We start from the raw sequence: 25,683 nt of genomic DNA, 5'->3' as shown, positions 1-25,683 counted from the left end.
TATCATTATCTTTACACTTCCAGTCTTTGAAGTGCTTATTTCAAAACCCAAAGCTTTTAAAGGTGCTGTATGTGAGTTTTTGATAGTGATGGGAAGTTCAGATCATTTTACTGACTCGGATCTTTGAGTCTCGTTCATCGAGATGAACGAATCTTTTTTTCCAGTCATTTCGTTCATTTGGTTCAATTTGCCAAAATATTATTAAAATGTTACAAACTGCTTCCAAACACAACTACAACTAGCCCGAAAGGTTGATCACACGACAAACAAGTCATCAATAGAATACTATAAGAAGGAGAAAATAATAATTTAGTGTTTACTTGCTCTGAGTCATTCGCTGGGAGATGACCAGCTAAAACCAGCTTGACAAGCCTAGCCAGGCTGGGAGCCCAGCCAAAACCAGCGATGTCCAGCTTAAACCAGGCTGGTCAAGCTGGTGTTAGCTGGATTTAAAGTAGCTGGTCATTTTCCAGCCTGACCAGCTAAGACCAGGCTGGAAATGGCTGGAAACCAGCCTGAAAATGGCCAAAACCCCTCTAAAACCAGCCTGGTCGACCAGCTAAAACCAGCCTAGGCTGGTTTAAGCTGTTTTTTTCAGTAGGGTATATATAGCAGAATGTATTTTTTCACCAGGGTATGGAAACCAAAATTAATATAAAAAGAAACATTTCCTCGACTTTCAATGTCTAGAAAAGAGCTTTTACAATGCGATGATATTGCAGATATCCCATGACTTGTGGTAACCCTGCTGTGCTGGAAACCTTAAACCTCAAAAATTGAGTGGTCAAAGTCTGTTGTTTTTTTTCCTGGCCTTATATTTATTTTGCTAAACTTGAACTTTTAATGAGCACGACCTGATCTGAGCAGTAAAAGCAGACCTTTGAGCGATCAGATAAAAGTGCTGTGATCTGCGGTTTGTGAGGTAAGTTCAGACGAAGCCGGTCATAAAAGTTAATGAGGTCTTTTGTCACATTCCTTATGTCGAGTTCAGACTGCATGATTTTCGAAGTATTCGTATCACAGATGTTTTCACACTGCATGACTATCTGAGTTTGCGTTTCGTCACTGCTTTGTTTACACTGCAAGATGGATCGGCGACAGGGACTTTCACATTGCATGACTTATTATAGGAAGAATCGCAGACAACTTCGTCCAAACTACGTCTCACAGCCAAAAACACGCAGTATATCTTTTGTTATTAACTACATAATGAGAAAGAAGCCTTTAATGGGGTAGAACATGTACATGTTTGCTCACCTGGGTTTAAAGGGAATTAGCCATTTCTCCTCAACGTTGATAATAAACTAATTTCTTTCTGTACGAAACGTCAAACAGACACGGTTGCTCCTGAGTCCTGTCAAACCTCCACTGGTTTTTCCTCCATTTCGTGGGTCCAAATAAACCGAAAAAGAGCGCTTTTAACTTCTCCCCCAGCCTCCCGCTGGCCTGCAGCAGGTATACACACACACACACACACACACACACACACACACACACACACACACGCAAGTGAAAGCTGCTCTCTCATTGGCTGTAGGCGATGGCTGATGTTATTTTCAGTCATAACTCAATTCACACGGCATGATTTGAATCGCCGACAGCTCCAGATATTCAGCACGCCAAATATCTCACAGGCATCGGCGACTCATCGGTGATTCTCTTAGATCGCGTCGTTGATAGTTCATACTGTGTGATTGTCACTCACGTGCACGAGCAGTGATTTGCCTGTGATTTCAGGCATTTGTCTGCGATTTCTCAAAACCTGTCGGCGAGCCAAAATCGGGGCTAAAATCACGCAGTCTGAACTAGGCATAACAGTATAAGGGCGCACGAGAAGTTTGAGAGGTGTGAGTGTGCTGAATCGGGCACAGGCACGGTTCACTTGGCCGTCCTTGGAAGTGGTGGGCCAGAGCGTGGCTCACTTGGGCTTTGGCGCGGTGCGCTTTGTTGTGCCCGAAACTGAAAGTAAGACGTGACTTTTATTCTAGAGCACTGGTTCTCAAACTGTGGTACGTGTACCACTAGTAGTACGCAGGCTTCCTTCTAGTGGTACGCGGAGGAATGAAATATGTCATGTACATGCTACACACATTTCAAAATTTACAAAAAATGATGTATATAATATGTCATATATGACAAATAGCCTATATTTCTGAGGTAATCTGCCACCTTTTTTTAACTTTGCAGAGTTGTAACTGCTTTACTGGGCCTACTACGCTACTGTAATTTTAATACTGTACTTTTAATACTGCTTATTTTGGTGGTACTTGGAGAGACAATTTTTTTCTGAGGTGGTACTTGATGAAAAAAAGTTTAAGAACCGCTGCTCTAGAGTATAGTAGCATTCCAAGTAGGACTGCACAATATATAGTTTCAGCATCGATATCGCAAAGTGATCATTCGCAGGGGTGGACTTAGTGATTTTTTGGACCCTGAGCAATTGCAGGTATGAGACCCTATCTTGTTTGAAAAATAAACTGCATGTTAAAAAGTATAAGTATGTGTGTGTATATGTATATCTTCCTAATGTAAAACTAAAAGCAATAAATTCACAAATAAAAAAAAAAACAAGTTTACAAAGCAGCATTGTCCAAACTTGTGATTTTAAAAAGGGGGGGTGGCACCAAACCCCGCTCCTAAGCTTGTCCATTATTAGGGGATGAGCAAATCATACTAAACTGTACAAATGAGATCGTACAAATTCATACGAATTAGCCACTAATTCAAAAAGTTACGAATTGTCACAAGATAGCGTTATTCTTAACAAACAGCGATTCCTTTGTTGCCTCCAATTCCTTATAAATACCACTTGAACCTAAAATAATCCTTAATAAAATGAGGTAAAGTTTAAACGAATTACAAGAGTGTTCAATGTAAGCTGTGTTTACATTAATCTTGCGATATAAAACTCTCACGTGAGCTTATTATTAAGCTTTTGTACCGTTAGATACCTGAAAAGCACCATTTAGTTTAGTAGCATCCTTGCTATAGTGTATTCATTTGAGATTTTGCTTGTGTCCTATTTTTTATTAAACATATGATATACCGAGGGATGGCTCAATGGTTAGCACTGTCAGCTCACAGCAAGAAGGTCACTGGTTCGAGTCTCGACTGGGTCAGTTGGGGTTTCTGTGTGGAGTTTGCATGTTTTCCCCATGTTGACATGGGTTTCCTCCGGGTGCTCCGGTGTCCCACACAGTCCAAAGACATGCACTGTGGGTGAATTGGATGAACTAAATTGGCCGTAGTGTATGTGTGTGTGTGTGTGTGTGTGTGTGTGTGTGTGTGTGTGTGTGAATGTGAGAGTGTATGGGTGTTTCCCAGTACTAGGTTGCAACTGGAACAGCAGTTCATTTTGCTGATAAATAAGGGACTAAGTCAAAGGAGGCTGAATGAATGATATATCGAACCATACCAAACCCGTGACCCTAAAACCGTGATACCAACCGAACCTTGAGCAACCTGCATTACTGCATCCCTCATGTATATTTTAAAAGCTTTAGTGTTCAGTCAAATTTGTCTGAACTGCTGTGCACTCTGAAACCATCTTCTTTCCACTTCATCTTTACCCAGCTCCCAAAGACGGCTGAGGTGCCTCAGACCTTTCCTGGAGGTGATCATCAAATACTCCTCATTCTCCGGCTGCTGGATCACAGTATAACGGGCCAGAACCAGAGACTGGCAGAACCGACACATGACCAGCCAGTAGAGCGAGTCTCTTTCTGCCTCATTGAGTGGGAAAACACTTTCCCATCCCGCCACCACCGGCCCTCCAACATCTAGCGGAGTGGGACTCTCAATCATCATGTACATGATGGTGATGGCCAGCTCGAAAATGAAATACCCACAGCTCATGTCTGCAAAATCAAGAATGCCAGAGATCTTGTATTTTGAGGGTCCGTCAGGTTTCACTATGAGGTTGTGGTCATTGAAATCTCCGTGGTTGATACCTGCAATGCAATAAAAATATTGTAAGAAAAGAAAACACACACACACACACAAACCAACACACAGTGGGTCTCTTTCAATAATAATTGTGTATATTTTTACACCACTTTTTTGGCACCCTTTCGAAAAGGTACCAAACACAAGAAAGAGTCCCAAAAGGTGGAGCTAGACGCGCAGCTGAACGCTATTGGTTTACAGAGATACATCGTTCGCTTACGCAACAAGCCAGAATGAAAACAAAAGAGCCGCCATGTTTAAAATACACAGCGTAAATATATATACATATAATAACGAGCCATGGTTGACCCGGGCTCAAACAAACCTTGTCGTCGTCTTGATGAACAGCCACAAAGCCAGAAAAGAAGAGCAGATTTACCTTGTGCCACTTAGAATTTTTTACGAGCCAGTCTGAAGAGCGAGCGGTTTTGGTTTCTTGCTTGCGCTCGTTGCGCGTCTATCACTGAAATAAACTTCTTGAGCTGATGATAACGTGCGCTTGATTATTGGCGTGCTTTTGAAACCCGATCCAGTCAGAAACTGACAAACGCGAGAGTGAAGCTCAAAAAAACTAAGGAGAAGCCAGAAAAATTTTCGGCAAACGTGAACAAGCTGCCATGTTTAACTATTATCGTCACCTTTTGAACTATTATGAACTCAGAATGATGGAGTGACTTTCTAACAGAGGCTACATGCGCTGGTGAAGATTACAGACACAGATAAGAGGTTTTCACTGACTGTAGGCTATTGACCTTATTCTAAAATGCGGAAGTGTGCCTGTTTTCGCGATTGTATTAGAACTTCCGATTCAATCGCCTACGGGAGAAATGACTAGGAATAATAAACGGCATAAAACGGTCAAACTACTTGCTCTACAAACAAATGTTTGCCTGACTACACAGACCAAGTAGAATAATATAATAAGAAAATAGCAAATTGCAACATCAATCAGCGTAACGAGCAGTTTTTAACGTCAAAAAGTGAATGGAAGTGAATGAGACCGGAAGTCTCGAGCCAAAAAGATTCAGATGGCAGCGCCCGCTCATCTGCGGAGAATAAGGTGAATACTTCTTGTTGTTTTTGAACCTAAATAAGTCCTAAATGTATGCTGTGTGTAGTTGTTCTGTAGTTAGTAACATATCGGAGACTGTAAGAGTCTGTGTGTGTGTCCATATATGTTGCATTTATTTATTTATTTTATATAATTGCAGACGTTACAGTATAGGCTATTTCTTACTATCATTGATCTGCAGTTATAATCAAATCCTGTTCATTAAAAAGTTAGTAATAAACATTTATCCAGAAGTATTTCTGTATATAAAGCGTCTGTTTTGTGAGAAGTGCTTCTCATGTGATATGTAAGCGACCCGTACAGCTTTACTAAAGACATTTTCTCTTTGATTCGAAAATGACGTTGACTGAAACTTTGTCATACACCACGCCCAACAAAAGGGTACCCTTGGAGAGGAAGCGCAAGCCTGATAAAGGTGACCCGTACCGACCCCTACCGTATCGTACCAGTCAGTAGAAACGAGCCATTAGGAAGGGCAGAGAGTTGCTGAAGAACTACTGAGAGATTTCAGCTACTGTCTGGGCTTTCACTGTCTATCTACACCTCCCTTTCTTCATGTGTTCAATACTTTTTCCTGGTTTCATTTCATTTTATTATACAGAACTTCATTTTTAAACTAATTACATTGGTTTTCTTTGCATGGTTTCATTTGGTTGTTATCAACATACTTTAAAATGCACTTTTAGAAATATGTTTTCTGAAAAAAATGCTGACATGTTCGATACTTATTTTCCCTGCTGTATGTAGAATTCTTTATACATGTTTATTAGGCCTTGAGTATACATGATTATTGTGTAAATGTGGTACAAGTTGTTCTTGAATTTTTATTTTCACATTTAGAATAAAAATTACTACAAAAGTTGTGATTAATCATGGTTTACTTGTGAAAACACACATTTCACTCATAAATCTGTGCATATGCATGGTTAGTGAATGAGACCCGTTGACTATGCAATAACATTTTTTGAATATATTGACTGTCTTACACTCGCGAAACAGTGGTAGTTTTGGCATGACCTGGACCTGGTACTTCTCTACAACGCCTTTCACGATCTTCTGCACGGGATCCCCATCCATCACATGAACATACTGGTTTAGGAGTGGAATGCTGGTGAGTTTCCATATGAAACGTTCTCTCTGAAGGACACTTGTGTTTGGATGCTCCATCTTTGCATTCACAAAAACAAACAAATGCTTAAACAGAGGACATAACATGGGAAAATTAAGGCTTAAAGGTGCTTTGTAGATGTTTTTGACTCTTTTTAGACATACAAAGGCCATAATGTGTTTGTAGTCATTTAATTAACATGCTTATTTATCTGACAAACAATGCTAAAGTCAGTAATTTTCCTTTGAAAATGTTACTCCATAGAATTCCATATAAAAGCCAGAAACTTTTTTTGACAGTCATATCTACAGGGTTAACTGATGATCAACTGTAAAAACTACAAATTTGACCTCTTCCCAACAGATAAAACCACCAACAATGAAGAATGCATGATTGTATGGTGTCATGGCTTTGCAATCAATAAAGGACATCATAATAAAAGTCAATGGGGCAAAAACAGCCATAAATATAACAAAAGGATGGTCAATTTGAACCGTAAACAAGAGTTTAAGGAATGAAATTAAAGATCTTACTTGCAGTAAAACTGTATCCAATGTGGCGGCCATTTTCCCAACATCATACAAGATTTGAGGACTGCAGGTGATTTTGGCTATGGTAGTGCCAGGCAGGTATGTAAGCAAGCGGATCAAATATGTCTGTGTGCCAAATCCACAATCTACAACAATACAAACACAAAAAAATAAATAAATAAACTTCAGATATTAACCAGTTAAACTGCTGCTATTTGGGGATTTCCTGGATTTTGCCTACCCAAATTTAAAAGCTTCCCAAATCCACATGCAGAGGTGTAAATGCAAAAACTTGGTATCATTTTAAAGAAAACCGTTTGAATTTTCATAAAAACACTATTGAAAGTGTTTAAAATATCTGTATGTTGTCTGTGTGATAATAAACACCTAAAAAAGAGGCGCTTTTAGTATTTTTTTATAAACTCAAATTTGAAATTGTGTGGTCTAGCTTGCTGTAATTAATTTTGGTGGTTCCTGCATATGTGTATTCATAGGAAAAAAGAAAACTGTCTCTATCATAATCTATGCAAAAGTTATTGTATTTCATTTGATGAGAGATGCTGTACAAGCCACAGGGACCGATGATTGTTTACATATTTCACTATTCTTTTGTTTGATCAAACATAATTCACTGTGTTTGGAGCACGTCAGACATATAAAAGGATTACCTATGCACATCAGCTCAAAAACAGAGGAGAATGGCCCTGAAGCGCACAGCATAGGATAAGAGATGACAGCTGTCTGTGCTATCTGGGGCTGCTTATTGATCTTAAATGTATTGTTTTCACTTCTGCGCCATGGAAACACCGCGATTCATTTGGCAACTGTTTGATATGTGAATATAATTCAGTACAAAGAATGCTAGAACTGTATGAGCACCGGCAAGAGCTTTCATTTGAGCTATAACTTGTACATGTATCATATGAAAAATATAAAAATGAACCAATGTTCAATACCCAACCTTGGGTATGCAAAATACTGTGTATTTAAGTGTAAATAACTTTTGTACACTAGAATAAAAAACAAAGTGATGCATATGTGCATAAAATATAGATTCTACACTTTCATACGAAACCACTTTCAGGGGTCTGGTGTGTTGCTAGCCCTTTAAATCTGAAAGCGAATGTAGATGACATCAGCGTTTTTCAAGCACTCCTGTTGACTTTAAAAAGCACACCAAAAAAATAAAGTTTCCTCACAATTTATTAACAAGTAGTTCTAAATGTAAAAAAGTGTATTTTCATTAAACAAATATATGTAAATCCAACAATTATCTAAATGTAGATAACTACTTGTTTCGGTAATAGGGGTGTCACGATTTCGATTTTTAATCGAAATCGATCGAAATTTATGCTCAATTTCGATTATCGAATCAAAAAATAGAATCGTCGATGCTGCCACGCCCCCATGTCACGTCAGCTTGGCTTGCCAAGCGGGAAAAAACAGGCTTGTTGAAGTGCTTGTTAAACTGCAGAAGCAGGAGACCCGTCGACAGAACTTAAACCCTCTCCTCTTTCAATGAAGTCGCCGGTGTGGAAGCATTTTGGATTTCCAGTGAGTTATGTTGACAACGTTCGTGTTGTCGACAAAAAACACAGTTTTGCAAGCTCTGCTATGTACGTATTACGTACGGTTCGTCCGATAGACAACACCGGCATCGCGATCCTCCGCCCGCCCCCGTTGCATATCCGCTCGTGAAAAGTTCACACTCAGGCCCTGTTTACACTGTCTTTGTTTTTAAATGGCATTTTAGAACGACAACGATTTGACATCCACAGTGGCGTGTAGCATTTCTGAGCAGCCCTCCTTCCTCTCTACCTCTGAAACATCACGTGACCACACAGACACAGACGCACACACAGCCATATGAGCTTGAGACAGCAGGTCCAGGCAGTCAGAGGACTGCTTTAATCTTTCACTCACTTGTACTTTGTCATTTTAACGAACACCTCAGATACTGTTGGCTGGTTCCTGTTGGCTGTGCGTCTTTTTTACCGACGCCATTATAACGACACAGATCACTGCCTATTCACGAGTCCCGCAGAAAAAAGTGATTGAAAGGTGGTAATTATGTGTGTATCTTGCCTTTATTCATTTACTGTATGATTTGTTTATGGGTAAAACAAAGACCATGCAGGTCAGGTAGTTTAAACGGTAGGCTACAAATAATTAATTGGTCATTAATTAATTATTCATAATCGAAAATCGAATCGAATCGTGCCTTTAGAATCGAAAATGTAATCGAATCGAGGATTTGGAGGATCGTGACACCCATATTTGGTAATGATAACCAAAAAGTTGTGTAATCATTCTAAAAGGAGAAATTTTTATATTAAACTTATTTCAAGAGTTCACACCTTAGCTGATGATTTATTATAGAGCTTGTTTATCATGCTGTCCTGGGAGAGAGCTCTGAGCTCATAAGATCCTCGAGCCCTGGGCTCCCTCCTATTTGCAAGGCGAGAGGGGAGTTTGAGCTCAGGTAGATTATGAGAACTCCCCTGCTGTAGTAGCTAATGAACAGATAGTGATTGCTCTTAAGAGATAACTACTTACTAGAAGCATGTCTATGGTGCAGATTTGGATTAGTCAAGAACTTAAGATGCATGTTTTTGGATTCAGAATCAGAATTCTGCAGATTACCACATATTTTTAGCCCATCATTAACTCTGTTTATATACTTGAGTAAATGTGTATAAATCTCTATTTATCCAGTTTTTAAATTAATTACAGTAAAATTATAGACTAATGTGAAAATGTTCATCTGATTTATGTACAATCAAGTTTGTGCAGCAATATTTTCTGTCTTTTACGATATATTATATGACAAACTTGCTTTACTTACCAAATAAAGTGCATCTAATTGGATTTACATTTTAAACATTAAATAAAAGTTAAAAATATATTATTTTTCATTTCATATATTAAGGTTTTAGTTGAGATACTCACAAAATATTACCGCAGAAACCCACAGATTTTTACCAAAATTCTCCGCAGAAATAGCAGAAACATCCGCAGATTCTGTCTGGCCCTAAGCAGGACTTTATATTCTATACTGGACATTATTTCTGTTCAGTGACAGGACTTTTGTCATAAGCAAAGTCAGAGCTTACTGTCCTAATGAAATCATTCAACATAAAGACATGATCATATTTTATTTTGGTAAAATAAGTGTAATCTAGAGGCCTTTGCCTTTCATATAAGCCACTTCTGATACCAAATTATCAACTAGAAGTCGAGTTATTATTTGCTGTTTCTAAAATGTGGATAGGCGACAAGACTTTTGTCAGATATTGTACACGTTTAGGTGAACCATCCCTTTAAGTGCTCTTTTAAAAATCACTAAATTAAATTTTTCATAAAATTAACAATTGACACTTACCAAATTCCTCCAAGCTCATCAGTTGTCCAGTCAGTGTGGGTAAAGCGGTCTGCGCAGGAAGGCCTCTTTGGTGTAGAAAGTTCATAGATTGAGTCTGCAGCTCAATAACAGCGACGTTCTCGCTGTCTGCAGAGTTCATGACTTTTAAAACAAATTCCCCACCCTCGCTGGGTGCCACGTAGAAGTTTTGATCATCATAACTGGGCAACGGCCGAACGACAGATGCGGTCAACCCATAGAGACGCTTAACGACGTGTGTAACCTGCGAATGGCTGAGATTTGGCTTTGATTCTTTTGTGGACATGGCTGAGGAAGAAAAAACGTGTTATTCACAAATCAATTGATTACTAAAGCAATATACTCAAAGTAAATTAGGGTAAAGTTGGTTTTTTAGTCGCACATTTAGACTCCCTCCTTAATTATTCAATTGTAAAAGTATTGTTTGTGAACGAGCTATATGCACACAGACTTTTAATTTTTAACCCAAACTCATTCTGAAATGGTAGTCCCGTGGACGTTTCTGGAGAGCGCGATTCATGTAGGCGTGGGTACTTATGGCTGCATTTAATTTTTTTTAAGCGAACGCTACAGGGCAGTGTGACTCCGTTCCTTTTGGTGCTTACTGGCTGACTGCTTACCTCCATGTGGCAGGCTTTCCTGCTGCAACCAGTTTTGTCCAGTTAGCTCATCGTATACATCGGCGGAGTTAAGATACAGAGAGGAGCTGACCACTATGACGACAACGACTGGGTTCGAGTGCGGGGAAGAGAGATTCCAGAAATCAAAAACAGAATCCAAAAAAAAGTTCATAACAGGGTGAAAATGTGGTGAAATCCGAAAATGTGGTAAAAATCAGACGAAGGCTTTGCTTTTTCTGGACGGCTTTTGTAAATCGTTGGTTGGGTTTGGGGAAGTAAGCGGGCGGACGGGTCAATTAGTAAAATTGGTTGGGTTTAGGGAAGGAGGAGGAGGGTGGGTCAGCCGATTGGCCCGTTGCCCAGTCAATCATTCAGTCAGTTAAGCCGCCTTTTCACTGCACACGACAAGCGACAGACCGGAAGTCATTCATTTCCAATGGAGAGCAGTCCGGGAGCTGCGTGGAGTTCCGATCATCTCCGTATGCGGAAAATTTGGATCCGAATTGAGCTGCGGATCCGTTGAAATATTTGAACTCCTGCGACTAGACCGTATGCGACCGGCCGACTGGATATGATGTATACCAGTTTTGTCCAAGCAGATCCGTCTGCGCGAGATGAGAAATAGGAGTTTATTTGGTTATTTTTTGAATCTAAAAAGTCAATATTAAAAAAAAAACCTTTCTGTTCATAAATGTAAGTAAGAAAGTAATAAAAATATATATTTTAATGTTGTCTCCACATTCCCTCCAATATTTTAGCGGTCTATGAGTTTTTAGTATTCATTCATTCATTAAACCATGTAAACGCACAGAGAATAAACAACTAAAATTTCGGACACCGTGTCAATCAGTTTTTCCCCCACGGTGCACGACAACACTGAAAATACTGTGCGGCTGCCACAAGGGGGCGTATTCCGACAGTCGTGTTCAAATGTCGTGTGCAGTGGAAAGGCGGCTTTAGACAGACGGTCACTCGACAGCGGCCTCTGGTGGGTTTATGTGAGAACAGCATGGCCGTGAACGGCACTCGTGAGAGATGCCAAAAAGCGCAAACAGCGGGCTTTCGTGGATTTGCGAAAAAACAAAAACTGCAAAAATAAGTACCTTCCGGGACAAATTTCACCATCTCCAGAAACGTCAACGCGACTACGTTTTCAGGGTGAGCCTGGGTTGTTTCATTTACAGCCAGGAAGCCCAAGGGCTTCCGGTGACCTGTCTTTCCATTACAAAACTGTCACGTTTAAGATCTGATATCTTAAAACAAAAAAGCAATCTTCACTGCCTGTTAGATATGCGATATTAAGTTGGTCTCAGACCAGACAAGAAGCACCATTCAGAAGTTCCATTTCCCCCCGCCATGTCTCTAAAATATGACAGTTTATTTTACCCCAGTATTTTCAAGGGAATTTATGCTCTAGCCTGTTGCTACTGATGGTGCTAGTGGTTACACGGTCTTTCATCTCGTTTTACGCAACTAAATGAATGCTTAAGTCTGTTTAACTGAATGTATTGTAAATACAGTACAACATAATTAATCTAAAAACAGCCTTGTGAAATTAAAAATAGTGACATTAAGCTTTTGGTAACACTTTATAATTACTACACACTATGAATCAATAATTAAGCATCAGCAAATAGTGTATTCATTATTTGTTAAGCAATAACTCTACATTAATAAGCGTTGGTAAGCAAACCATTTGTATTTAAGAGTAGTTAGTGGTTTTAAGATAATTCAGAATTAGTTAGTAAATGATTATTAAACTATTCAAATTAACGTTTATATATCTTACTATTCAGGCATGTAGTAATGGTTACTATCTATGTTAATAAATGCTTTATTAACTCAACTTCATGCTGTTTGTGACCTAATCTGACCTAGCATGACAAGAGGGTTAAATTATTATTATTTGTAGTAAATGGTTTGTGTTGGAATATGGTTTTTATTGAGGTAAAGTTGGTTTTATATTCACACATTTGTTCATTTAATGGTTTCTATATTGTTTCCCTGCTGAAAAATCCAGCTTAAACCAGCCTAGGCTTGTCAGCTGGTTTTAGCTGGTCGACCAGGCTGGTTTCAGAAGGGTTTTGGCCACTTCCAGGATGATTTCCAGCCATTTCCAGCCTGGTTTTAACTGGTAGATGACCAGCTAAAACCAGCTTGAACAGCCTAGCCAAGCTGGGAGTCCAGTCAAAACCAGCTATATCCAGCTTAAACCAGGCTGGTCAGGCTGGTTTTGGCTGGTCATTTTCCAGCCTGACCAGCTAAGACCATGCTGGAAATAGCTGGAAACAAGCCTGTAAATGGCCAAAACCCCTCTAAAACCAGGCTGGTTGACCAGCTAAAACCAGCCAACCAGCCTAGGCTGGTTTAAGCTGGATTTTTCAGCAGGGTTACCACTCTACTTTAATTGCTCGGTCTGAATTAGCAAGCAAGTATGACTTGAAAATAACAGCACTACTTTTTTGACAGTGAACAATACATTGATAGTCAAAGGGTGCTAACGTAATATGATTTCACTATTTAGAATTTGCAAATAACAATTTCCAAAATTATATTACAAAGGAGAATGTCTGAATATCCGAATATAAAACCAACCAATTTTTTACATTTATTATTTATTTATTTTACATTTGAAAGCACAGATATTACCATTTATAAATTATCTGATTAAATATATTATTTATATAGGCAAGCCTGTTGTTTGTACGACGTAAACCATACTGGGAATGACTGACTGAAAGATAAAAGTGAATTAAACACACAATCTGGATGATTTACAAAGTTTTAACCTTTTTAAATAAATAGGAAATCAACCACAATGTGGCAAAGGTAAAACAGCTTGTAAATTAGTAATATTCCTGTCGTCTAAATGAGCAGCGCTAATGATTAAATGAAACTTTGGACAGTTTTATAGTCGTGCGCGGAATGAAAGTCTCGCGCTTGCGGACTAGTGTTACTGTTTAATGTTGTTAATTTTACAAAATCAGACGGCACGAGTCGAGATAACGTGCAAAATGCTTCAGAATAGCAATGTCAAAAAACGAATAACGGATTAGAATATGCCCTTAAATTGCGCTATTACCTGCTGAGGAATGTTGCTAAACCAGTCAGTGACATGGAGCTTTGCAGCGACTGCTGTAGCTGACGTGTTCTGCGTCATTACGTCACATGGCGGCGGCTGCGTGGATGGTCTGTACATCAGTCTATGCTTTTTTATTACATAGTTATGTAAGTTTATAACGATTTTTTTTTTCAATAACTGTGCTTGGAACTTCACGTGTACCAGTAAAATGGGTTTCAGCAACGAATGCTCATAAAAAACGTAATATTTAGTTTTGATGAAACATTCTTTATATACATACACTCACTGGCCACTTTATTAGGTACACCTTATTAGTACTGGGTTGGATCTCCTTTTGCCTTCAGAACTGATTTAATTCTCTGTGGCATGGGTTTTGGTCCATATTTATATGATAGCATCACACTTCTGCAGATTTTTCGGCTGCACATCCATGATGTGAATCCATTGCATGACATCCCAAAGGTGCTCTATTGGAGTGAGATCTGGTGACTGTGGAGGCCATTTGAGTACAGTGAACTCATTGTCATGTTCAAGAAACCAGTCTGAGATGATTCATGCTTTATGACATGGTGCGTTATCTTGCTGGAAGTAGCAATCAGAGGATGGGTACACTGTGGTCATAAAGGGATGGACATGGTCAGCAACAATACTCAGGTAGGCTGTGGCGTTGACACAATGCTCATTTAGTACTAGTGGACCCAAAGTGTGCCAAGAAAATATCCCCCACACCATTACACCAACACCACCAGCCTGAACCGTTGATACAAGGGAGGATGAATCCATGCTTTCATGTTGTTGGCACCAAATTCTGACCCGACCATCTGAATGTGGCAGCAGAAATGGAGACTCATCAGACCAGGCAACGTTTCTCCAATCTTTTACTGTCCAGTTTTGGTGAGCCTGTGTGAATTGTAGCCTCAGTTTCCTGTTCTTAGCTGACAGGAGTGGCACCCGGTGTGGTCTTCTGCTGCTGTAGCCCATCCGCCTCAAAGTTGGATGCACCACTCACTGGATATTTATTTCAGACCATTCTCTGTAAACTCTAAAGATGGTTGTGTGTGACAATCCCAGTAGATCAGCAGTTTCTGAAATACTCAGACCAGCCCATCTATGCCACATTCAAAGTCACTTCAAACACCTTTCTTCCCTATTCTGATGCTCGGTTCGAACTGCAGCAGATCATCCTGATCATGTATACATGCCTAAATGCATTGAGTTGCTGCCGTGGGATTGGCTGATTAGAAATTTGCCTTAGGAAACAGTTGGACAGGTGTATCTAATAAAGTGGCCGGTGACTGTATTATTGTTAATTCGGAACTAGAATATATACATTTTTATTTTAACACAACCCTGTCTTCATAGGTTAGCTGATATTAGATCAAACATTGAATAAAAAAAATACACACTTCAAAGCGCGAGGCAGTGACGCAGTAGGTAGTGCTGTCGCCTCACAGCAAGAAGGTCGCTGGGTTGCTGGTTCGAACCTCGGCTCAGTTGGTGTTGCTGTGTGGAGTTTGCATGTTCTCCCTGCCTTCCTGTGGGTTTCCTCAGGGTGCTCCGGTTTCCCCCACAGTCCAAAGACATGCGGCACAGGTGAATTGGGTAGGCTAAACTGTCCGTAGTGTATGAGTGTGTGTGTGTGGATGTTTCCCAGAGATGGGTTGCGGCTGGAAGAGCATCTGCTGCGTAAAAAACTTGCTGGATAAGTTGGCGGTTCATTCCGCTGTGGCGACCCCGGATTAATAAAGGGACTAAGCTGACAAGAAAATAAATGAATGACACTTCAAAACACTTCTCGGGACCTTTTAGATCCACTCTTGCATTGAAATTGTGTTTTATGTTCACACACACATACAATGATCATCAGATATGTGGGCTATCTATTGAAGCGACCAATGTGTGTTTTTTATTTCAGTGGATTCATTGCCTGGTACATTGGGAGAAAACATCACTGTGTGATTCACTTTTAAAGGTTGCCAAACATCTAATTTCAGAGAGCTTTTTTGTAGCTTAACAATGAAACAAACAAATAAAAGTGAACATTAAATTTGAAATGACGATCTCTAAGCTATGAAGGGCCAAAAACCAAATATCATTCAGAGCTATGGGCCAAAAATAAATATACCTAATTATTTTACATTAAAGGTGCAATTGGTAATTTCTTAATTCATAATATTAAAAACTAAATAGAAAACAGCACTTTAAATAGTATTAAATAATGCAGTATAACTTATTTAATGATAACTTATTGCAATAAAATCATCAACAATCATATTTAAGGCTGAATACACTCAAGCAGAATCTGCCTTTGCCTTGATTCACTCACCAGAGTTTTCATATATACATTTTAAACTAAATCTGATTATTTCACACCATTTAATTTGAAAAATCTAATTTCAGAGAGCTTTTTTGTAGCATAACAATGAAACAAACAAAAGGGTACATTAAATTTGAAATGACGATCTCTAAACCATTTTCAGATAAGATAGTGGGCTAAATCAAAGGTTACCGTGGGCCAAATAGGTTCGCAGGCCCTAGTTTGGTCATGTCTGATTTAAATTTTAATTAGTAAGTTAAATTAACTCATGTTGTTGTTGATGAACTATGATTAATCTCATTTGATTTCATACTCTATAGCAGCCCTGCTGAAAAATCCAGCTTAAACCAGCCTAGGCTGGTTGGCTGGATTTAGCTGGTTGACCAGCCTGGTTTTAGAGGGGTTTTAGCCATTTCTTAGCTGGTCTTAGCTGGCCAGGCTGTAAAAAGACCAGCCAAATCCAGCTTGACCAGCATGGTTTAAGCTGGATATAGCTGGTTTTATCTAGTCATCTCCCAGCCTGACCAACTAAGACCAGGCTGGAAATGGTTGGAAACCAGCCTGGAAGTGGCCAAAACCCCTCTAAAACCAGCCTGGTCGACCAGCTAAAACCAGCCAACCAGCCTAGGCTGGTTTAAGCCGGATTTTTCAGCAGGGAGGTGTCACCAATCTTGGTCCTGGAGGGCCGGTGTCCCTGCAGTGTTTAGCTCCAACTTGCCTCAACACACCTGCCTGGATGTTTTAAGTATACCTAGTAAGATCTTGATTAGCTTGTTTAGGTCTGTTTGATTAGAGTTGGAGCTAAAATCTGTAGGGCACCGGCCCTCCAGGAACAAGTTAGGTGACGACTGCTCTATAGCTTTTAATAAAAATAAATAATAATAAAATAAACAGATTTTTTTGTGACTCTTTTAGTGTGTAGTTTCCGAATCTACCAGCAGAGGCCAACATGACCATGCTAAGCATGATTTGCTCATGGGGTTTTAACAAAGAGAACACTTTATTTTGATGGTCCATTTGATGAGAGTTTAAGTTAAATTGCATCTACATGCCAACTAATTCCCATTAGATTATAAGTAGACTGTTAGGTTAGTGTACGTTGACATGTACTTGCAATGACATGTACGTTGACATGTACTTGCAATGTTCATTATAGTCAGTTCAATGTCTGTTGAAGGAGCAGTATCAGCAGATATTAAGCAGACAGTCTACTAATGGGCCATCAAAATAAAGTGTTACCTCAAGAAATAATTTAAAATAGCATCATTTGTGCTTTATAAATTGAACAAATTAACCTGGGAATGCTAACGTCTGCTAAAGCTAATGTTTTCTCCACAGACCTTCCTTGACTGCAGTATAGGCTAGTGTTGTTTTTGACATTATCTTTTTAATGATTATCTTTTTTCCTTCATAAATAAGCAAATAATATAATTATAGGGTAAATGTAATCAAATATACTATATATAAACAGACAGTAACAGCATACTAATTAATGTTGTGTGTGTGTTCGTGTGTTAGCTTTTGCTATTGTGGTTTTGAAGCAGACACTGAGTTTACAAAGTTACGGTCTATTTTCCTAGCTCACATTGAAAATAAAGGATTATTTGCAAAACAAAGAGGAGACAACTTTATTTTTCCCTACTGAAAAAAACAGCTTAATCCAACCTAGGCTGGTTGGCTGGTTTTAGCTGGTCAACCAGGCTGGCTTTAGTGGGGTTTTGGCCACTTCCAGGCTGGTTTCCAGCCATTTCCAGCCTATTTTTAGCTGGTCAGGCTGGGAGATGACCAGCTAAAACCAGCTTGACTAGCCTAGCCAGGCTGGGAGCCCAGCCAAAACCAGCTATGTCCAGCTTAAACCAGAATGGTCAAGCTGGTTTTAGCTGGTCATTTTCCAGCCTGACCAGCTAAGACCAGGCTGGAAATGGCTGGAAACCAGCCTGGAAATGACCAAAAACCCAATAAAACTAGCCTGGTCGACAACCTATAACCAGCCAACCAGCCTAGGCTGGATTTTTCAGCAGGGTTTGCAAAGTTTCATGTGTTTCAAGAGAATTACTGACATGTCTAAAGTCTCTGCATTGTCCTCCATGCAGCATTTTTAACAAAAATCTGAGTAATTTACACCATTTAATTTGAAACATCTAATTTTAGAGAGCCTTTTTGTAGCTTAACAATGATACAAACAAATAAAAGGTTATATTAAATTTGAAATAACAATCTCTAAACCTTTCTCAGATGGGATGTTGGGATATATTATAGTTTACTATGAGCTAACTTTGAGCATCCCTGGGCTATATGTTGTTCTTGGGAGTATCTTCTTAAAGATTATTATTTTTTCCGTCATAAATAAGCAAATAATCTAAATTATAGGATAAATGTAACTAGATATAAAATATAATTATATATAAACTAATAGACAGTGACAGCAATAGCGATTAAGCAATGTTGTTTGTGTGTTAGCTTTTGCTTACTGTGCGTATTATTGTGGTCTTGAGGCAGATATTGAGGTTGCAAGGTTAAGGTTATGGTCTATTTTCTTTACTTTCACGCTGAAAATAACAAAGAAAGAGTAGACAACTTAATTTTTTGCCAAAGTTTTATGTGTCAAGAGAATTACTGACATGTCTAAAGGACCGAACTTACAAAATGACAACAAAAAGCATTGTGTGTGTTTCTGTAAAACTAAAAGGGAAATGAGTTGGCGGCAGCAGGCTCTGCTTCTGAATATACAGAGGAAGGATTGGCAGGGCTGTGCATGCAGGCGACAGAAACAGCTCTGTATGTCAAAGGGAAACATTATAGCCTTCAGAAGCGCTCATGAGCTTCAGCATCCTGTGATTGTGCAGATAGCGCAGCTCATTTGTTGTATATGTTTAAACACACACTGCATTTCTCACTTTTTAAAACATTATAACACGCCTGTAGGCAGCCTATTAAAAGTGGTGGACCTTTTGGCAGTAATTCACCTCATTTTCTCTAAAATTATGAGGTTTAAAACTGCATTTTAGTGACATTTTAAGCTTTAATGTTTGCTGGATCAGCTTGTTGGATGGGGATCACCACACTTCTTTACATTTACAAATGTGCATTTTAATTTGTACGGATCACAACCCACAGTTCGGAACTCAAGTGACCAGCGAATTAGTAACTATTTTGAACCTGTGGGTTAATAAACGTTTTATACAAATCTTTTCAAACAAAGATTAAATTCGCCTCCCGCATTTTTCAAATCAAATCAAAATGAGAACTGTCAATTAAGAGGGTCACACACTAGATGTGCCGCATCGTGCCACGCAAAGCTATGCATTTTAGAATTTTAAACATAGATTTCTATCAGTGTATGCACACCGGCACCGCAAGTCAGTGGCTGTCACGGCCACGACTCAGGACACTGCTCATATTTCTGACACGCCACAGTGCGCCATCTGAATAGTTTCATTTTAAATAACATGCAAATGTGCGTGTCCGGTGTGCAGAGGTGGGTAGTAACGAGTTACATTTACTTCGTTACATTTACTTGAGTAAAATTGTTGAGTAACGAGTACTTTTTGAGTACATTTAAATATGTGTACTTTTACTCAAGTAAATTATTAGAGAAAAGTCATTACTCTTACTTCACTACATTTTGCGGCGTTCCTCCATTACTGTCAAATGATAATAAATATGATCCATATGTTTTGTTTGCAAATATCACGAGGTGACGCACTGGAGAGGTTGTGTCGCGAGAGGTTGATATAGACACGGGTCTCCTGCTTTCGGTTAGGATGTGCACGCCTGTGTTGGAATGATGGCTAAAGTCGAGGATTTATATATATATATATATATATATATATATATATATATATATATATATATATATATATATATATATATATATATATATATATTATTATTATTATTATTATTATTATTATTTAAACAACAGCAAATATACAGTTTAAACATGACATCCAAAAATACAAATGTAACTAATAACATAAAATAATATAAAATACATAAAATAAATAATAAATAAAAAGACAGTTCAACATAGAGATCTTTACAATGATATATGTTTTGACCTGTCCAATTGACAGAAATTTTACTAATTAATTAACTTCAGCTTCTTTGCCACTATAATTGTATTTTTAAAATTTTCACTATTAATATATTGGAGTGAGTCTATATACAAATGAAAATCTATAATAACAATCTTTAAACAAGGTTTAGAGTTATTTAGAGACGTGCGAGTTATATTGCGGCCACACCATGAGCGAGGGATCCCTTCAGATTCATCAACCGGCACGATCGCGTTCATCGAATTTGCTTAAACTAAGCGTTCTAAAGTATGGCTGTATTTCACAAGGATTCTGACACAACAACGTGAAGCAGACGCTTTACAAAAGTTGCATGTAGGGGGAAACAAACTTATGAAATGTGAGGGCTCATGGAAGTAGCCTAGAGGCAGAGAATAGGGCTGTTAAAGTATAAAGATTAAAAATGAAACACCCAAAATTGCATGAAACACCAGAGGAAACGCAGGATAGCCTGGTAATGCCACATTAATTGTTTTATACTGAAACTTTCCTTCTAAAAGTGCATCCTTAGTCTTATCCAAATCTCTTTGCACGTTAAACACATGCAGGGCCGGAGCAAGCTGAACTGGCGCTCTAGGCAAACGGCAATTACGCTGCCATCAACCTAAAGTGCCAAAGTGAGGACCGTGAGGGAGGGGGTGGGTGTAGCAGATGAAAGTGAAGACCGGGGGTTCGCTCACTATTCTGATGCCCAAGGCGACCACTTAGGTCGCCTTTATGCATGCGCCGTCCTTGAACACACGTCGGCCACAACAAAAAAAAAATTGCAACTGCCTTATTTTTTTTAACGCATTAAATATTTAAAAAATTAATGCATTAATTTGGAAAAGCATTAATACACTAATTTTGACAGCCCTAATATATATATATATATATATATATATATATATATATATATATATATATATATATATATATATATATATATATACGAAAGAAACTAGTAACTAATTACTTGAGTAATTTTTTCATAAGGTACTTTGAGATTGTTACTTTTACATGGGTAAAGATTTTCGCAAGTACTTGTACTTTTACTTGAACATAGATTTTGGATACTCTACTCAACTCTGCTAGTGTGCAATACCTTTAACTGTCAAGTGTGCACCATGTCGCAGTGTTGAGCGTCGCATTTAGTTTCTTCTTTTTTCCATTGCTCTATGTCAAAGATTTACTCTAATTTCACTAAAACATTCATTCATTCATTCAGTTTTCTTCGGCTTAGGCCCTAATTTATCTGGGGTCACCACAGCAGAATGAACCACCAACAATTCCAGCATATGTTTTATGCAGCGGATGCCCTTCCAGCCGCAGTCTATTACTGGGAAACACACTCTCATACCAAAACACACTGTCATACACAACGGCCAATTCAGCCTACCCAATTCACCTATATCGCATGTCTTTGGACTGTTGGGGGAAACCGGAGCACTCGGAGGAAACCCACGCCAACACAAGGAGAACATGCAAACTCAGAAATGTCAACTGACACTGCCAGGACTCAAACCAGCGACCTTGCTGTGAGGCAACAGTGCTAACCAATAAGCCCCAAGTCTGACATTTACAGCCAAATGAGTAATATTTATTGATCAAGAAAATACACATTACAGATGTGACAAACAAAATATGTTATTTATATTTGAAGAATTAACCCCTAACCACTCCTGTAAGCACTTGGTGTACCCAGCATGGGCGTAAACACTGGGAAACTAAGGTTAAACTGCACATTGAAATAAATCATACTGTTCCTACCTGAGGGAGAAGGGTTGGTTCTCGAAAAACAAACAACTTTTATTAGCAGTAGTACCGTTCAGTGCTTTACATTGACACCTGCCAAAATACAGCCGCTCCCACTAGCCACTCTGGCTGGTTGGAAATAATTTTTAAATTCAATTTTTCTTAAAAGCAGGGTTCGACAATAAGCATGGCCCAGTGTTCGTGCAAATGTGCTCTTTGAATGGAGAAGCAGCACGACTGACAAAAATTAAAGCAAAAAAGCTGGTGAATACCGAACAAGTGGATGATCACTCGCACGCGCAGGTAATCTGATGCGCCAGCCTGATCTCACGAGGAAACATAAGTATTTTACGTTTTGCCAGTTTAGTGGTTAATTCGTACGGAAATGTACGATTTTAAAAAGGCGGCGTGGCACCTAACCCCAACCATCATTGGGTGATGAGCAAATCGTACTAAATTGTACGAACGATCGTACAAATTAATACGAATTAGCCACTAAATCAAAAAGCAACAAATTGCCGTGGGATTGCGTTGGATGCGCGCGACTGTTAAAAGCGTGCCCGCTCCCGTTAACTTGCGCTAAGCAACCGTGCCTAGAGGAAGCGCAACAGGTGCAATCGGTTCTCTTTGAAATAGACTGGACAAAAAGCGATGATCGTGCACCCACAGTCCTGCTGCCTTCAAGAGCTCAAGATTTAAAAAAATACACATGTTCTTTTGTAAGCAGCAGCGGTCACTGCTTTCATTTAATTATTCTTCGAACACATTATAAACAGGTCGATATTAACTGTGTGCACGGTATGTTTCGCCTGCTTTCCTTTGTTTACTGTTACTTTTGTTATTAAGGTTTAATTTAATTTTTTTTTTACAATAACATTGCTTTAATGGGAAATTACTCCCCGTTTATGTGTAGTTCACTGCTGATCTGGAACTTTTAGCCAGGACTGATTATTGTGCATATTTTAGATACAGTTGAAGTCAGAATTATTAGCGCCCCTGAATTATTAGCGCCCCTGTTTATTTTTTTTTCCCCAATTTCTGTTTAATAAAGGGAAGATTGTTTCAGTACATTTCTAAGCATAATAGTTTTAAAAACCTATTTCTAATAACTGATTTATTTTATCTTTGCCATGATGACAGTAAATAATATTTTACTTGATATTTTTCAAGACACTTCTATACAGCTTAAAAAGATATTTAAAGGCTTAACTAGGTTAATTAGGTTAACTAGGCAGGTTAGGTTAATTATGCAAGTTATTGTATAATGATGGTTTGTTCTGTAGGCTATCAAAAAATAGCTTAAAGGGGCTAATAATTTTGTCCCAAAAATGTTTTTTAAAAAATTCAAAACTGCTTTTATTCTAGCCGAAATAAAACAAATAAGACTTTCTCCAGAAGAAAAAATATTATCAGACATACTGTGAAAATTTCCTTGCTCTGTCAAACATCATTTGGGAAATATTTAAAAAAGAAAAAAAAATCAAAAGGGTAATAATTATGTTTTAAATGTATTGTTTTTTTTTTTTAAGAAAAGTTTTGTTGAATTAAAAAGTGCACTTATAAATCCATATTTTTTCTTGTTTTGACACATTAAAACAATGTGGCTAAGAAATACTTATTTGGTGTGGTCATAGATAAATTTAGTAAATCCTTAATTTTGAGCCCTGAAAAGTCATAAAATAAAAACTGATTGCATTGCGACACAACCCATTCGCTCATGCACACTGAGCAAGCAAATACACAACACACACAAGAAGTTACATGAATGAGAAGGCATGTGGACGTAACACAACATTTAAATCAAGTCATTTTTGCATGTCAGAGTCAAATTTGTGCATATAAAATATATTTTCCCAACAACTAAAGTGTGGCTTGTAAAAATGGCGAGTGGCTAGTAATGCTGGAAATCTACTAGCCACAGTGGCTGGTGATCAAAAAAGTTAATGTCAATGCTTGGTACCATTTTGCATTTAGCAGGAATATGGTAAAGCTTCAAAATAATAGTCCATTATTATTTTTCCATGCATTTACAAACATGACCAAAAAAATTACAGAACATTTATTACATTATTTATTCATTAAAAGAATATAAAGTTGTTCATTGTTAGTTCTCGTAAACTCACATTGCACTAACTAATGTTAACAAACACAACTTTGGATTTTAGCAATGCATAACAAAAAAATTTTGAACTAATTAATAAATGCTTTACAAGTATTGTTCAAATCTGTTGTTATCGAAGTAAATTAAATCAAGACTGACTTTGAAAATACAATAAAATGTTTTAAAATCGTCTTTAAAATACAATACTTCCTATTTTTAGTGCGACTTTGACTTGATTTCTGAGAATCCTGCACAATTTATCTTGAATTTGCCGATGGCTCAGCTTATGTTCAGATATAAAACCATTTTTTAGCATGTTCAGAACTCAAAACAGACATCATGTTGCTTGCTAATAAGTTTAAAGAACTTATTCAGCAGCTATTTTATAGGTTTATCACACCGACTTAAGCAGACAGCAGATTTACAGTTTTACTGGTTTCCGTGTTCTTATGCACTTCATTTCAAGCTTTTTGCACATAACAATAATGAATATTTACTCACAGATTCATCAGTGCTAAAAAGCCCAACAAACAAAGTCCAAGACCAAGGCTAAAACAGTATTTAGCTGTAAAACTTACCTCTATTTGATGCAGGTAAAGATAATAAGTAGGTGTTGTAGTCAACTTTAAGTCTAGACGTCACGTAGCCTACTGTATGCTAAATCAAACGAAGCAGATACACCAGGTACAAACAGGTCTGTCACTAATAAAAAAAAACAACAACATGATGAGAATAATGATCACTTTGAGCCAAGGGTGTAACAGAAATGGTTTTAAAAATGGGACCGGGACACAAAATGGAGGAAAATGTTTTGGATTTGGAGCACATCTCATGCATAATACATACAGGAAGAAAGATTCCAAGATAATTGTTAAGCTGAGCATTGTAAGCTATAAAAACTGTATTAGAAAGATATGCACTTTCTCTGTTGTTTAATAAAGATTTACAGATTTAAAAGATTTAAAGAGTATTGCTTAATAAAGTTCTTTAAAATAAGATCAACAAGACTTAAGATATTGAGGCTAAATTGTCCGTAGTGTATGAGTGTAAATGAGTGTGTGTGGATGTTTCCCAGAGATGGGAAAAACGTGCTGGATAAGTTGGTGGTTCATTCCGCTATGGCGACCCCGGATTAATAAAGGGGCTAAGCCGAAAAGAAAACAAATGAATTAATTCAGCGTAGTGATATGAAGCTATGATGCACTGAAAACCTGCCAGAACTACTTTATCTGTGAGTTAACCTGAAAATAACGACACACCTTAGAACATAGGTCTCAAACTCAATTCCTGGAGAGCAGCAGCTCTGCGTCAAACACAGCTGATCCAAACAATCAAGCTGTTTAAGACTACTAGAGACTATTAAGCAGGTGCAATGAAGGCAGCTGGAGCTAAATTATGCAGAGCTGTGGCCCTCCAGAAGTTGAGTTTGAGACCATTAATATAGAATGTTCATCAGTCAATCTCAATACAGCATTCAACTGGTACAACTGGATACAATGCAAAGAAATTAGTATTATGGGGTGTTCGTTTTTGTCTGTAAATTTCTACATTCTCACAAATATGATACATCATATTAATTACACACAAACACGAGAATTATTTTAATATTGGACGCTGACTATTTAAAAAGGGTTCTGTTGTTTTGGTGAAAACCTCTGCATGAAATTGCTTTTGACAAAGCAATGCCATTATACAGCC

General features: G+C 38.2%; 2 protein-coding genes across 3 annotated transcripts in view; one reads left to right on the top strand and one right to left on the bottom strand.

The window, feature by feature from the left end:
* hykk.2 (hydroxylysine kinase, tandem duplicate 2) overlaps nt 1-24,652 on the bottom strand; it is a 25,781-nt gene extending 1,129 nt beyond the window's left edge. The window contains exons 1-5 of one of the 2 annotated variants that reach the window (XM_068216313.2): nt 24,564-24,652; nt 10,038-10,343; nt 6,659-6,801; nt 6,004-6,184; nt 1-3,950 (exon numbers count right to left, since the gene is read on the bottom strand). The exon at nt 1-3,950 is cut by the window's left edge and continues 1,129 nt beyond it. In XM_068216313.2, the coding sequence (XP_068072414.1) occupies nt 3,511-3,950; nt 6,004-6,184; nt 6,659-6,801; nt 10,038-10,341 (1,068 nt within the window). In that variant the 5' untranslated portion in view covers nt 10,342-10,343; nt 24,564-24,652 and the 3' untranslated portion in view covers nt 1-3,510. Of the gene's footprint in view, nt 3,951-6,003; nt 6,185-6,658; nt 6,802-10,037; nt 10,344-13,757; nt 13,819-24,563 lie in introns of those variants that run through there. The other variant, NM_001113587.2, reaches the window with a different exon arrangement.
* The window catches only part of nmur1a (neuromedin U receptor 1a), a 36,741-nt gene continuing 24,643 nt past the window's right edge, over nt 13,586-25,683 (top strand). The window contains exon 1 of the mRNA XM_073937615.1: nt 13,586-13,864. The gene's annotated coding sequence lies outside the window, so the exon portion shown is untranslated. The remainder of the gene's footprint in view (nt 13,865-25,683) is intronic.

This window comes from Danio rerio, chromosome 22 (genome assembly GCF_049306965.1).
Source record: "Danio rerio strain Tuebingen ecotype United States chromosome 22, GRCz12tu, whole genome shotgun sequence".
NCBI lineage: Eukaryota > Metazoa > Chordata > Actinopteri > Cypriniformes > Danionidae > Danio > Danio rerio.
Note: the sequence above shows the minus strand (reverse complement) of the source record. Positions and strands in the feature narration are given on the sequence as shown.